The sequence below is a fragment of the Perognathus longimembris genome, chromosome 2 (genome assembly GCF_023159225.1).
Source record: "Perognathus longimembris pacificus isolate PPM17 chromosome 2, ASM2315922v1, whole genome shotgun sequence".
NCBI lineage: Eukaryota > Metazoa > Chordata > Mammalia > Rodentia > Heteromyidae > Perognathus > Perognathus longimembris.
Window position 1 is genome coordinate 21,482,284 of NC_063162.1, and position 13,762 is coordinate 21,496,045.

A 13,762-nucleotide genomic window follows, 5' to 3' on the forward strand; every position below is an offset into this window, starting at 1 on the left:
CCCTGGCTTCTTTTTGCCCTAGGCTAGCACTCTACCACTTGAATCACAGCACCACTTCTGGCTGTTTTCTGTATATGTGGTGCTGGAGAATCGAACCCACTAGTCCATATTCCCAGCCCTGCTTTAATATTTCTATTTCACTCTTACATGCTTGGATAGGAGACACATAGGTGATATGATAGTCTCAGTATGGACCCTAAAAACCCTTTGATTACATTCAGGTGACAGACAACATTAGCCAGAACACTATCCTGGAGTATGTAATGATCAACAGCATATTTGAAGCAATTTTACAGGTCAGTCAATTTCCTTATGACCTTTCTGTTTCCCATACACCATTTTCTCAAATTTTCTTGATCTATTTCTCAGAAACTGGGAGGTAGCACTTATAAATTAAGTCTTTCTTGTTCTTATTACAGATACTTTCCCATCCCCCAAGTCGTAGGGAGCATGGATATGATGCTGTTGTCCTCTTGGCTTTGCTGGTAAACTACAGAAAGTATGAGGTAGGTGGGTCCCTTAATGGGTAGTTATTATTTCTCTATAATCTTCTTACATATAGCACTCTTTAGGACTTTGCTTAATGTTGAAGTTATCTTCTTGACAAATGGTATAGTGATTAACTTTGACATACAGAATTCTTAAAAATCCAACATTAAATACATGGGGCAGAGAATATAGTTGTTTAAAGAAATCCTTACGATGGGAATGTGGCTTAGTGGTAGAGTGCTTGTCTAGCATGCACAGAGCCCTGGTTTCGATTCCTCAGTACCACATACACAGAAAGAGTTGGAAGTGGCGCTGTGGCTCAAGTGGTACAGTGCTAGCCTTGAGCAAAAAGAAGCCAGGGACAGGGCTCAGGCCCTGAGTCCAAGCCCCAGGACTGGCAAAACAAAACAAAACAAAAAAGAAATCCTTGCAATATAATGTCTAGTAAAGTGATTATTAATGTAATAGTTTTCAAACCCAGTTAGTTAGAATCATCTAAGAACTTTACAATAAAAAGTGGTTGGGATTTACTATGTATATATAACAGTGAATCAGAATTTTATGGGAAGGAAGCTTGGAGCTGTTTGTTTATGGCAGTACTAGAGTTTGAACTCAGGGTCTTGCACTTATTAAGCAATCAATTTACCACAATCAATTTACCACTTGAGCCTTGTCCCCAGTCCTTTTTGCTTTAGTTTAATTTTCAAATAGGTGTTTTTTTTAGTTTCAGATGGTGAGCCTCCTACCTCTGCCTTCTTGTTGGGATTATAGGCATATACTTATTATTTATTGGAGATAAGATTCTCATGAATTTTTCCTGCCTGGACTGGCTTCCAATTTGTTTTTTTTTTTTTTGGCCAGTTGTGGGCCTTGGACTCAGGGCCTGAGCACTGTCCCTGGCTTCTTCCCGCTCAAGGCTAGCACTCTGCCACTTGAGCCACAGCGCCGCTTCTGGCCGTTTTCTGTATATGTGGTGCTGGGGAATCGAACCTAGGGCCTCGTGTATCCGAGGCAGGCACTCTTGCCACTAGGCTATATCCCCAGCCCCCAATTTGTTTTTTTGAGATACAGTGTTGCCAACAGTTTTGCTAGGCTAGGGACAGCTACATTCACCTAATGCATCTCTTCTGAAAATTGGATTTTTTTTTTGGGGGGTGCTAGTCCTGGGGCTTGAACTCAGGACCTGGTACTGTCCTGAGCTTTTGTGCTCAAGGCTGGTGGGTACACCTTGAGCCAGAGCGCCACTTCCAGCTTTTTAGTTTTTTAAGTTAGTTTATTGGAGATAAAAGTATCATGGACTTTCTTTCCTGCCTGGGCTGGCTTCAAACCATGATCTTCAGATCTCTGCCTCCTGGGTAGCTAGGAGCCACTGGTACCTGGTAAAAGATTGGATTTATACAGTAGACTTCCTTAATGTAGTTTGCTTCTGTAAGTATTACTATTGGTCTGGGAACTCTTTCTAATTTTTAACGAAAAATTTAGCCAAATTCAGGGTCTTTTTTTTTTTTTTTTTGCCATTCCTGGGCCTTGAACTCAGAACCTGAGCACTGTCCCTGGCTTCTTTTTGCTCAAGGCTAGCACTCTGCCACTTGAGCCACAGCGCCACTTCTGGCCATTTTCTGTATATGTGGTGCTGGGGAATCGAACCTAGGGCCTCGTGTATCCGAGGCAGGCACTCTTGCCACTAGGCCATATCCCCAGCCCCCAGGGTTTCATTCTGGAGACCAAGTTGGTCTCAAATTTGTGATCCTCTTGCCTCATTCTCCCATGTGCTGAGTTTACAAGCATATGTTACCACCACACCTGGCTGTAGATTTTGTGTGTGTGTGTGTGTGTGTGTGTGTGTGTGTGTGTGTGAGTCTTGGGGCTTGAACTCAGTGATTGGGCACTTCCCCTTAGCATTTTTGCTCAAGGCTGGTGCTCTACCACATGAGCCACAGCTCCACTTCTGGCTTTTTGGTAGTTAATTGGAGATAAGATTTTTATGGACTTTTCTGCCTGGGCTAGTTTTTGAAATCTTCAGATATCAGCCTCCTGAGTAGCTAAGATTACAGGTGAGCCCACAGTGCCTATAGCATTCTTTTCAAGCCTAGCTATGGCTGTAGATTATATGTGTGTGTGTGTGTGTGTGTGTGTGTGTGTTGGTATGTGTTGGTTTTGGGACTTGAACTCAGAGCTTTGTGCTCTTGCTAGGTTCTTTCTAGGCTTATGAGCTGATAATAAACCACTTAAACCATGCTTCCAGTTTTGGCTTTTTGCTAGCTAACTGAAGATAGGGATCTCATGTATTTATCTTCCCCTGGCTGGTTTTGAACTGCTGTTTTGGATCTCAGCCTCCTAGTAGCTAGGATTATAGGTATGAGTCACTGATACCCAGTCTGGCTTCAAAGTTTTGAAATGAAAGACAGACCCATAGGTGGGTTTTTCTTTTCTTCTGTTGTTGGTTGTGGGACTTGAACTCAGGGCCTGGGCACTGTTCTTGAGCCTTTTTGTACTCAAGGCTAGTGCTCCACCACTTGAGCCACAGTGCCACCTCTGTTTTTGTTAAAAAAAATTTTTTTTTTACTTATTGTCAAAGTGACATACAGAGGGGTTACAGTTTCATACGTAAGGCAGTGAGTACATTTCTGGTTTTTGAATGGCTAATTGGAAATAAGAATCTCATGGGGACTTTTCTGCCCAGGCTGACTTCAAATCCCGATTCTTAGATCTCAGCCTCCTGAGTAGCTAAGATTATAGGCATGAGCCACTGGTGCCTGGCCAGAACCCAGAGATTTATATGTGGGTTGGTATATGTACTTGGTTCCTGTCCAAAGGCAGAATACACAGAAAAGGAAGGAGGCTGATCAAGGAAGATTAGGGATTGCTTTCGAGAAGTAGGAAGTATTTGGCATAGAGCAGTATGTTTGGGATTACTTTTCTGAACTACTGTCAGGTGCTGCATTGAAGGCATTCTGGCTTTTTTTTTACTTAATAAGTAACACTGCTAATAGAAATGTAGCTACTCAGGAGGTTGAGATCAAAGGATTGCAGTTCAAAGCTAGTCCAGGCAGGAAAGTTTGTGAGACTCTTAATCTCCAGTTAACCAGCCCAAAAGCTGGAAGTGCTGTGACTCAAGTGGTACACTGCTAGCCTTGAGCAAGATAAGCTCAGGGAAAGTGCTCAGGCTCTGAATTCAAGTACACACACACACACACACACACACACACACACACACACACACACACACAAAGAAATGTGCCAGTTGAAGAGAGAATTTTCTGGCTCTTCACTTAGTGATTTTGATATAGTTTCTAGATAGATCTTATTTGGGGAAGTTGAAAGGTATGGATAACAAAATCTGGAGCTTATTTTTTTTTTTCCATTTTGGTGGTACTGGTGTTTGAACTCAAGTTCTCTTGCTCACTCATCTTGCTTGCTTAGCTGGTGCCCTACCGCTTGAGTTATATCTCCAGCTTGGCTTTGTGCTGAGATGGAGATAGAGTCTCAAGAGTTTTTCTGCCCAAACAGACTTTGAGCTTGATCCTCCAGATCTTAGACTTCCGAATAGCTAGGATTACAGGCATGACACTAGTCCCTGTTTTGGAGCTTATTCTTACAAGGAGAGATTTGGAGGAAGGAAAGAAATACTTCAGGAGGGATTAGAATATGTTGAATGATGATAATGTGTTATAAATCCCTGGAGTTGATCACTTTCACTGTCTTGGAGGAACTGATGAATGGGACATATAACTACTAATAAATATGTAATTTATCACCAACACCTGTTTTACTGGTAATATGAAGGGGCTGGCACGGTAGCTGTTATGATCGCTGTCATGTATAAAAGCCTCTGGGGCCTTATTACAACACCAAGAAAAATAGCTGAGGAAAACTGCTGAGGATAGTTAAATAGAGTTGAGTTATATTTGACAGGAATGCACCATCATCAGTAATGAATATTTTCAGAACCTTCTGGTGGATGTGGGTCACTCAAAGCAATGGCTTAGCTTCTGTAAATGTGAACTGAATCTTACCTTAGCTTAGTTGGGCATTCTGAAGTGTCAGCCTGAAAAATGGGACATGGCCAACAAGCTGGAGAAAATCATATATCTAGAATAAGGTATGTGTCTTTGTTTTGTCAGAAGTCCCTAGGAGAATTAATACAGTGGACAAGGGCGAACTGGTGGGCATAATTTATCTGGGCCATACAGTTTTTATATAAGTCACTCACCAGAAACTTATTAAGGAAGTCTGGTGAGGATGGAGCAGGAAGATTTTTGACAGGAGCTTGAAGAATTCCAGATGAATGTAGAAAATCAAAAGCTGGGGAAATTTTAGTAAAGAAATAGAGAAGGATGTTCTGGGGACAAGAATGTTCTATCTCTGACCACAATCAATCCTAGAGTAAGTTTAAATACTTTCTAGAAGGGTGCAGAAGTATTATCCCATCAGAAAGGTTAGATACCTGGAAGGCAAGCTGGGCGCTGGTGACTCATGTCTGTAATCCTAGCTACTCAGGAAGCTGAGATACACACACACACACACACACACACACACACACACACACACACACACACACGAGAAAGAATAGAGAAGGCAAATAAGAAAGAGAAGTGATAGAAAAAGTCATGTAACAAATATATAATTCTTCACCTTTTTTTTGAGTTGTGGGGCTTCAACTTGGGATCTGGGCCCTGTCCCTAAGCTCTTTTTGCTCAGAGCTAGTGTGCTCTACCACTCTGAGCCACAGCTTCACTTCCAGTTTCTGAGTGGTTAATTAGCGATAAAGAGTCTCATGGGGACTTTTCTGTCCAGGCTGGCTTTGAACTGTGATCCTCAAATCTCAGCCTCCTGGGCTGGGAATATGGCCTAGTGGCAAGAGTGCTTGACTCGTATACATGAAGCCCTGGGTTCAATTCCCCAGCACCACATATATAGAAAACAGCCAGACATGGTGCTGTGGCTCAAGTGGCAGAGTGCTAGCCTTGAGCAAAAAGAAGCCAGGACAGTGCTCAGGCCCTGAGTCCAAGGCCCAGGACTGGCAAAAAAAAAAAAAAAAAATCTCAGCCTCCTGAGTAGCTAGGATTATAAGTGTGAGCCAGTAGCACCCAGCAGTTCTTCACTTTAAATAATTTATCTAAAGGCATAGAAGACATCCTCACTCCTTCCCATCCCCCAAATAAGAGGGCCAGAGAAGGACAGTGGGAATAAGTAAAATTTAGAACAAGTAAAGGCAGAAATAAAAATAAAAATGTAAAATAGCCTAGTGGTAGGGTATTTGCCTAGTATATTCTAGGCTGTGGATTCAATATCCAGTACCACTAAGAATTAAAAAAAAAAAAGACAGGGACCTATTACAGTGATCATGTGAAGACTTATTACTGAGTTCGTAATACTGTTTTGTTGATGAAAGTAGATAGCCTCTAGTTTTTAAAGGAAGTGACCAGCTCAATCAGGTGCTGGAGGCTAAGATTTGAGGATCACAGTTTAAAGCCAGCCTGGGCAGGAAAGTCCATGACATTCTTTTTTTTTTTTCTTTTCCCTGAGCTTCTTTTGCTCATGGCTAACACTACCACTTGAGCCATAGCACCACTTCCTGCTTTGTCTATTTATGTGGTGCTGAGGAATTGAACCCAGTGCTTCATGCATGCTAGGCAAGCACTCAACCACTGAGCCACATTCCCAGCCCATGATATTCTTATCTCTAGAAAAAGCCAAAAGTGGAGCTATGACTCAAGAGATAGAGCTCTAGCCTTGAGGGAATAAGCAAAAGAACCTGAATTCAATTCCTACTACTGGTACAAGAAAGAAGAAAACAGGGGCTGGGGATATGGCCTAGTGGCAAGAGAGCTTGCCTCCTATACATGAGGCCCTGAATTCGATTCCCCAGCACCACATATACAGAAAACGGCCAGAAGTGGCGCTGTGGCTCAAGTGACAGAGTGCTATCCTTGAGCAAAAAGGAAGCCAGGGACAGTGCTCAGGCCCTGAGTCCAAGGCCCAGGACTGGCCAAAAAAAAAAAAAAAAAAAAAGAAAGAAGAAAACAAAAAAAAGTGATCAGCTCAACAAGATTATAGTGTTAAGAATAATAGGAGTGCCTGCCTCGGATACACGAGGCCCTAGGTTCGATTCCCCAGCACCACATATACAGAAAACGGCCAGAAGCGGCGCTGTGGCTCAAGAGGCAGAGTGCTAGCCTTGAGCGGGAAGAAGCCAGGGACAGTGCTCAGGCCCTGAGTCCAAGGCCCAGGACTGGCCAAAAAAAAAAAAAAAAAGAATAATAGGAGCCAGGTGGTGGCTGGTGCTGGTGCTGGTGGCTCACATCTATACTCCTTGCTACACACGGGGCTGAGATCTGAGGATTGTGGTTCAAAGTCCAGCCAGGAAAGTCTGTGAGACTCTCATCTGCAATTAACCATCAGTAAACTAGAAGTGGAGCTGTGGTAGAGAGCTAGACTTGAGTGGGAAAAGCTCAGAGATGACATCCAGGCCCTAAGTTCAAGCCATATTACAGACAAAAAAAAACCTATAGCATTAATATCCTGGCCTTCATATGTGGAAAACTAAAAGTGGATCACTGTTTGTCATCATGCACTAATATCAGTTCAAAGACATCGTTAGACCCGAAACTTTGGAACTACTGCAAGAGAGAATAGGAGAAACATTAGAACTTACGAGTACAGGCAGAAACTTCTTGAATAGTCACAGTGGCACAACAGACTTGACAAGTGGAATTACATCAAAATAAAAAGTTTCTGAGGGGCTAGGAGTATGGCCTAGTGGCAAGAGTGCTTGCCTCATATACGTGAAACCCTAGGTTCGATTCCTCAGTAACACATACACAGAAAAAAAAGCCAAAAGTGGGCACTGTGGCTCAAGTTGGCAGAGTGCTAGCCGTGAGCAAAATGAAGCCAAGGACAGTGCTCAGGCCCTGAGTTCAAGCCCCAGGACTGGAAAAAAGAAAAAAAGTTTCTGAAAAAGACAGTCAGCCAACTGGGAAAAAATCTTTAATGCTAGCAATACATCAGACAAAGGCCTAATATCCAATAAACACAAGGAGCTCAAGAAACTAACCCCTCCCAAACTTAAAAAAAACAAACCAAAACCAATTGCTAAATGGGCAAGGATGCTAAGGAGAGACTTCTCAGAAGAAGAGGTAAGAATGGCAAAGAAATGCTCGTCATCCCTGGCTATAAAGGAAATGCAAATCAGAACAACTCTGAGATACTATCTTACCCCAGTTAGATTGGCTGACATTTTGAATTTGAACAACAAATGCTGGTGGGGATGTGGGGAAAAAGGACTCCTATTGCACTGCTGGTGGGCATGTAAACTAGTACAACTACTATGAAAAGCAGTCTGGAGGTTATTCAAAAAACTAAACATAGGGGCTGGGGATATGGCCTAGTGGCAAGAGTGCCTGCCTCACATACATGAGGCCCTGGGTTCGATTCCCCAGCACCACATATACAGAAAATGGCCAGAAGTGGCGCTGTGGCTCAAGTGGCAGAGTGCTAGCCTTGAGCAAAAAGAAGTCAGGGACAGTGCTCAGGCCCTGAGTCCAAGCCCCAGGACTGGCCAAAAAAAAAAAAAAAAAAAACTAAACATAGACCTTCCCTATGACTGAGCCCTACCACTCAAAGCATCTACCCTGAGCATCATGAACCAGGATATGACAAGGACACCTATACATCCATATTCATTGTACTATTCACAATAGCTAAGATATGGAAACAGCCCAGATGCCCCATAATAGATGAGTGGATCCAAAAGATGTGGTACCCATACACGTGGAATTTCACACAGCCATTAGAAAGAGTAAAATAATGTCATTTGCAGGGAAATGGATGGAACTTGAACAAATCATGTTGAGTGAGGTAGCCAAGAGCAGAGACAGATGGCGCATGTCCTCCCTGATATGCAGAAGTTAGATCTAAAATGCTCTGGGATATGACAAATTACACAGGATTCTAGATACTCATATATAGTGAGAGCAAAAGAAGATACTCTTAGGAGAGAATCAAAAAGGTAGGATGCTTAAGCACTTTGTCATGTTTATATAAAATTACACACACACACACACACACACACACACACTGAAACGAACTCCTAAGATATGGAAACAAAAGACTTTTCTTTTTGTTTTTAGATTTTGGATGATTCTGTCTTGTTTACCTTACATATGATGTATTTATATATCTTCAGGAGGGTGGGGGCGAGGGCACAGAACTCGAGGGAAAAAGGGTAAAAAAATGCAGTAGTAGAGCTCACTGGACACTAATGAAAGTGAACTATACAACTCATGGGTGGAGACAGGAAGGAGGGACTGAGAGAGAAAGGGAAACAGATGACACTGTGAAAGGAAATGTACTCATTTCCTGACTCATGAAAATACAACTCCTCTGTATATAACCTCTATTATAACAATAATGTAAAATTTTAAAAATTAAAAAAAAAGATCTTGGTCTTATAGGCTAGCCAAATCTCTTGAGATGAAGTGACTTAAACCTCAACTTTTTCTCTGAACCTGATGCTTCCCTCATTAAAAAATTGTTCATTATGTCTATTTATACTTTATTCCTTTTCCTTCCCTCTTCTTTCTTTTTCCTGAAGAACTTTCCTTTGAATATGATAACACTGTCAAAGAGCAGAAAATACAGCTACCAATATACTAGATATGGTACTGAGGATTTTACATGTTTTATTTAATTTAAGCCTTATGGCCAAGGGAGAAAATACCCTTATTTTGCAGATGAGGAAATGGAAGCTTAGATTAATTAGTGTGTGTAACCTATCTTGTCACAATTAATAAGAACTGGAACTAGCACTCAAACCTTTACTCGAAACTGTCTTATCTTTTTCTACTAAGGTATATGCTGCTTACTAATCAGATGATCCTTATTATTATTTAGTAGTTTACTTTTGTGAAAGTAAGTAATGAGGATTTGCAAAAATTATGCCTAAAAACAATGGTTCACCATTTCTAATGTTACTGGCGTCATGGCATCATCTCTTGGCCAGCCAACTGTTGGTTTTCTTTTCCAAAGATCCACATGCACTGGGTTTTGCTGGAAGTCTAGCATCAGCATGATTTGACTGTTGGTTGTAATTAGACATATTGAGAGCCTTCCTTCTGTTACATCAAGAAACAAGTAGAGTGGTTTCTACTTCACTGCATTGTGTCGTGTAAAACCTTATACACATTTGGGTTGTTAAGAAAGCAGCATACTCTTTTTCTGTTCCCAGTTGACATGTGGAAGATGCCCTCAGAAACTTGATTAAATGAGGTCTGTGTGGGGGGTTAGCCTTTCAGTTGGGTTTTCAAGTTTCTTAGTAATGAGTTTTCTTGGTAGCTGTAAAAACTGACTCTGGAATTGGTTCCTGAGCTGAATGAGTTGTTTATTTACATCCTATGGGTGGGATGTTTTCAAGGTGAGCAGGTCATTGGTTCTTGATCTACTTCAGGAGATGGTCCAGTTGTACATTTCCATATGCTGCTCAGCTAAAATTGGGTCTAGGAAAACTGAAGAACTCTTCCAGTGCTAAAACGATGGGACAATCATTAAATCCCAGTGTCCTGACCAGATTGTTGCTTGGGTAATTACATCCTTTTTTTTCAGTTCCCCCTGCGGTGTTATTTGGGTATCAGATCTTCATAAATGGCCTCTCTGGCTGTTAACCAGCTGCCACTTTCTACCCCCAAGTTGGCTTTGTTTTACGGGTGGGTAACTCAGTCCTTGCATATAGTTTGTGAAATGGTTAGGAAGCTTTTGGGATGAGGATGTAAGTTGGCAACTTATAAATTTGTGCCTTATGGCAAAGAAGCTTTTATGTCTCCCAAAAGATACCTATCCCTATGGACTCAGTGGAATAGACCAGAGTATGTTTTATGTGGTGTTCGCTTTCTTTTTATTTTATTTATTCATTTGGTTACACATTTATTTATTTATTTATTTATTTATTTATTTATTTATTTATTTATTTATTTATTTGTCAGTACTGGAGTTTGAACTCAGGACCTCTTGTTTGCTAGGCAGGTACTGTACCACTTGAGCCACATTTTTAGCCCATCATTTTTTAGAAACCAGTAAGAGGGAAAGATGGGTGGATGTAAATCTGAGCTAATTCAGCCTAGAAAAAAATACAGGTAGAATAGGGCTAACATTTGTGTGTGTTTGCATATTCACTTGACAAATGGCCATATATGCGGAGAGATTTACTGGAAATGGATTAGTCAGCAGACTGGATATTGGGAGCATGAACTGTAGAAGAGGACCTTATAGAAAGTGTTAACACATTCTTAATCAGGTAATGGGTTATCTTACATAGTCATACTCACCTTGACTTTATTATTCAACAGTCTGTGAATCCTTATATCGTGAAGCTGTCTATTGTGGATGATGAGGCTACACTCAATGTGAGTATATGGATTTTTGTTTATTGTCTAACTTGCATGTAGTGGTCTTTTTTCTTTTTCATTTTTTCTTTTCTCTTTTTCTTTTTTGGTACTGGGGATCAAACCCAGGATGTTGCACTTGCTAGGCAAGCACTTTGCCACTGAGCTACATCCCAGCCTGGTCTTTTTTATTTTTTATTTTTGATGATACTGAGGGTTGATTTGAGGACTTCCCACTTGCTAGGCTGGTACTCTACCAATTGATCCATGCCCCAGCTCTGTTTTTTGTTGTATTCTGGAGATGGAGTATAATGAACTTTTCTGCCTTGACTGGTTTTGAACTGCGATCCTTTTGGATCTCAGTTTCCTGAGTAGCTAAGATAACTGATGTGAACCACCAGTGCCTGGTTTACAGTGGCCTTATTTTTAGTGTTCACTAAGAATAAAGAAGCTGGGTTATTGGTGCCAATAATTTCAGCTGCTTGGAAGATGGAAGCAAAAAGGTTGTGAGTTTTAGGCCAGTCTGTGCAACTTACCTCAAAGTAAAATAAAAATGGCTGGGGATGTAGCTCAGTGGTCTTCATTTTAACCACTAATATTGCAAGCCAGTCAGCCAAACGAAAGCCAGAGAGCTATTGTATTGGTTTCATCCCTCTATAAAGAGGGAATTGGTAGGCAAGCATTGTACATATGAGTTATGCTCCCAGCCCCCTTTGCTTTAGTTATTCTTTTTGTACAGGTTTTTGCATTTTTTGTCTGGGTCTAACCAGGACAGAAATCCTATGACCTATGTCTCTCAAATAGTAAGAATCAGAGATAGATGATATCACAATGAACAGTTTATTGATTGAGACATGGTCTCAATTTTATTTATTTTTTTGTCGGTCTCAGTCGTGGGGCTTGAACTCTGGGCCTGGGTGCTGTCCCTGAGCTCTTCAGCTCAAAGCTAGCACTCTACTAGTTGAGCACCCGGAGGTCTCAATTTTTTATCCAGGAGAGAGAGAGAGAGAGAGAGAGAGAGAGAGAGAGAGAGAGAGAGAGAGAGAGAGAGAGAGAGAGAGAGTGTGTGTGTGTGTGTGTGTGTGTGTGTGTGTGTGTGTCTGTGTATGAGACATTGAATCTTGAATTCAGGGCCTCATGCTTACTTAGCTTTCTCACTCAAGGCTGTCACTTTACTACTTGAGCCACATTTCCATGTCCAGCTTTTTGCTCATTAATTGGAGATAAGAAAGAATCTCTTGAATTAGTCTGCCCAGGTAGCTAGGATTACAGATAAGAGCCACTAGTACCTGACTGGGCTGGACTTCAGTGGTCTTCCTCCTGCTCTTAGCCTCCTGAACAGCTAGGATTATAGGATTGAGACACACACTCTGCTTTTTTTTTTTTTTTTGGTCCTGGGGCTTGAAATTAAGGCTTGGACACTGTCTCTGAGCTTTCTTTGCTCAAGGCTAGCACTTTACCACTTGAGCCCCAGCTCTACTTCTGGCCTTTTTGGAGTAGTTTTTTCTTTGTCTTTTATTTAGGGGGGGGGGTGTCAGTTGAGGGGCTTGAACTTAGGGCCCGGGCACTGTCCCTGAGTTCTTCAGCTCAAGGCTAGCACTCTGCCACTTGAGCCACAGTGCCACTTCCAGTTTTCTGGTAGTTAATTGGAGACAAGAGTCTCAATGGATTTTCTTGCCAGGGCTGGCTTTGAACCAGATCCTCAGATCTCAGCCTCCTGAATAACCAGGTTACAGGTGTGAGCCACAAGCAGTTGGCTGGTATTAATTTTTTTTTTTTTTTGCCAGTCCTGGGGCTTGAATTCAGGGCCTGGGCACTACCCCTGAGCTTCTTTTGCTCAAGGTTAGCACTTTACCACTTGAATCACAGTGCCACTTCTGGCCTTTTCTGTTTATGTGGCACTGAGGAATTGAACCCAGGGCTTCCTGCATACTAAGCAAGTACTCTTGCCACTAAGCCACATTCCTAGCCCTGGTATTAATTTTATAAAGCAGTTCATTAGTTGTTCAGACGAATTACATCTTTATACTCCTCCCCTAAGTATACCATTCTTTAGTCAGTTTGTATGTATATACATAAAACCTTGTATATGTTATATACACACACACACACATATATATTTGTATTTTAGATGTAGCTTCCATATATGAGAGAAAACATATACCATTTGTTTGTGAACCTGGCTTACTTCACTTAATGCAATTTTTTCCAGATCCATTCATTTATCTGAAAATGATATTATTCATTCTAATAGATGAATAAAATTTCATTGTATATATGTACCACATTTTCTTGATTCATTCATCTATTGTAGGGCATTTGGGATGTTTCCATAACTTGTCTATCATGAAAAATTTCTTTTTTTTTTTTTTTTTTTTTGGCCAGTCCTGGGCCTTGGACTCCGTGCCTGAGCACTCTCCCTGGCTTCTTTTTGCTCAAGGCTAGCACTCTGCCATTTGAGCCGCAGCGCCACCTCTGGCCATATTCTGTATATGTGGTGCTGGGGAATTGAACCCAGGGCTTCATGTATACGAGGCAAGCACTCTTGCCACTAGGCCATATCCCCAGCCCTCATGAAAAATTTCTTTTTGTACAATTAGCTCAATGGTATTTATAGCCTATGTTGGTGAAATTAGAGCATGAAAGATCTCTCTCTCTCTCTCACACACACACACACTTTTCTCTTTCTCTAGAAAGTTTTCAAAATCACAACTGATCCTTGAATATAAAGGTGAAGAAGATGACCAGGAGACCTCAGTTCTGCTAATTTCCTTTAGAGTGGTGCCTATCATGAGCAAAGCTCATTAACTAGGGATATAGACTCAGCACTTTTCTACCTGGACTGACTCAAACCATGATCTTCAGGTTTTAGCCTCTTTGAATAACTAGGATTA

The 13,762-nt window shown here is 41.4% G+C and overlaps 1 protein-coding gene across 2 annotated transcripts in view; it reads left to right on the top strand.

Annotated features, from left to right (window-relative positions):
• The window catches only part of Armh3 (armadillo like helical domain containing 3), a 177,338-nt gene that overhangs the window by 28,682 nt on the left and 134,894 nt on the right, over positions 1–13,762 (top strand). For both annotated transcript variants that reach the window (XM_048338396.1, XM_048338395.1), the window contains 3 exons: positions 222–296; positions 420–506; positions 10,833–10,889. In XM_048338396.1, coding sequence (XP_048194353.1) covers positions 222–296; positions 420–506; positions 10,833–10,889 — 219 coding nt within the window. The remainder of the gene's footprint in view (positions 1–221; positions 297–419; positions 507–10,832; positions 10,890–13,762) is intronic.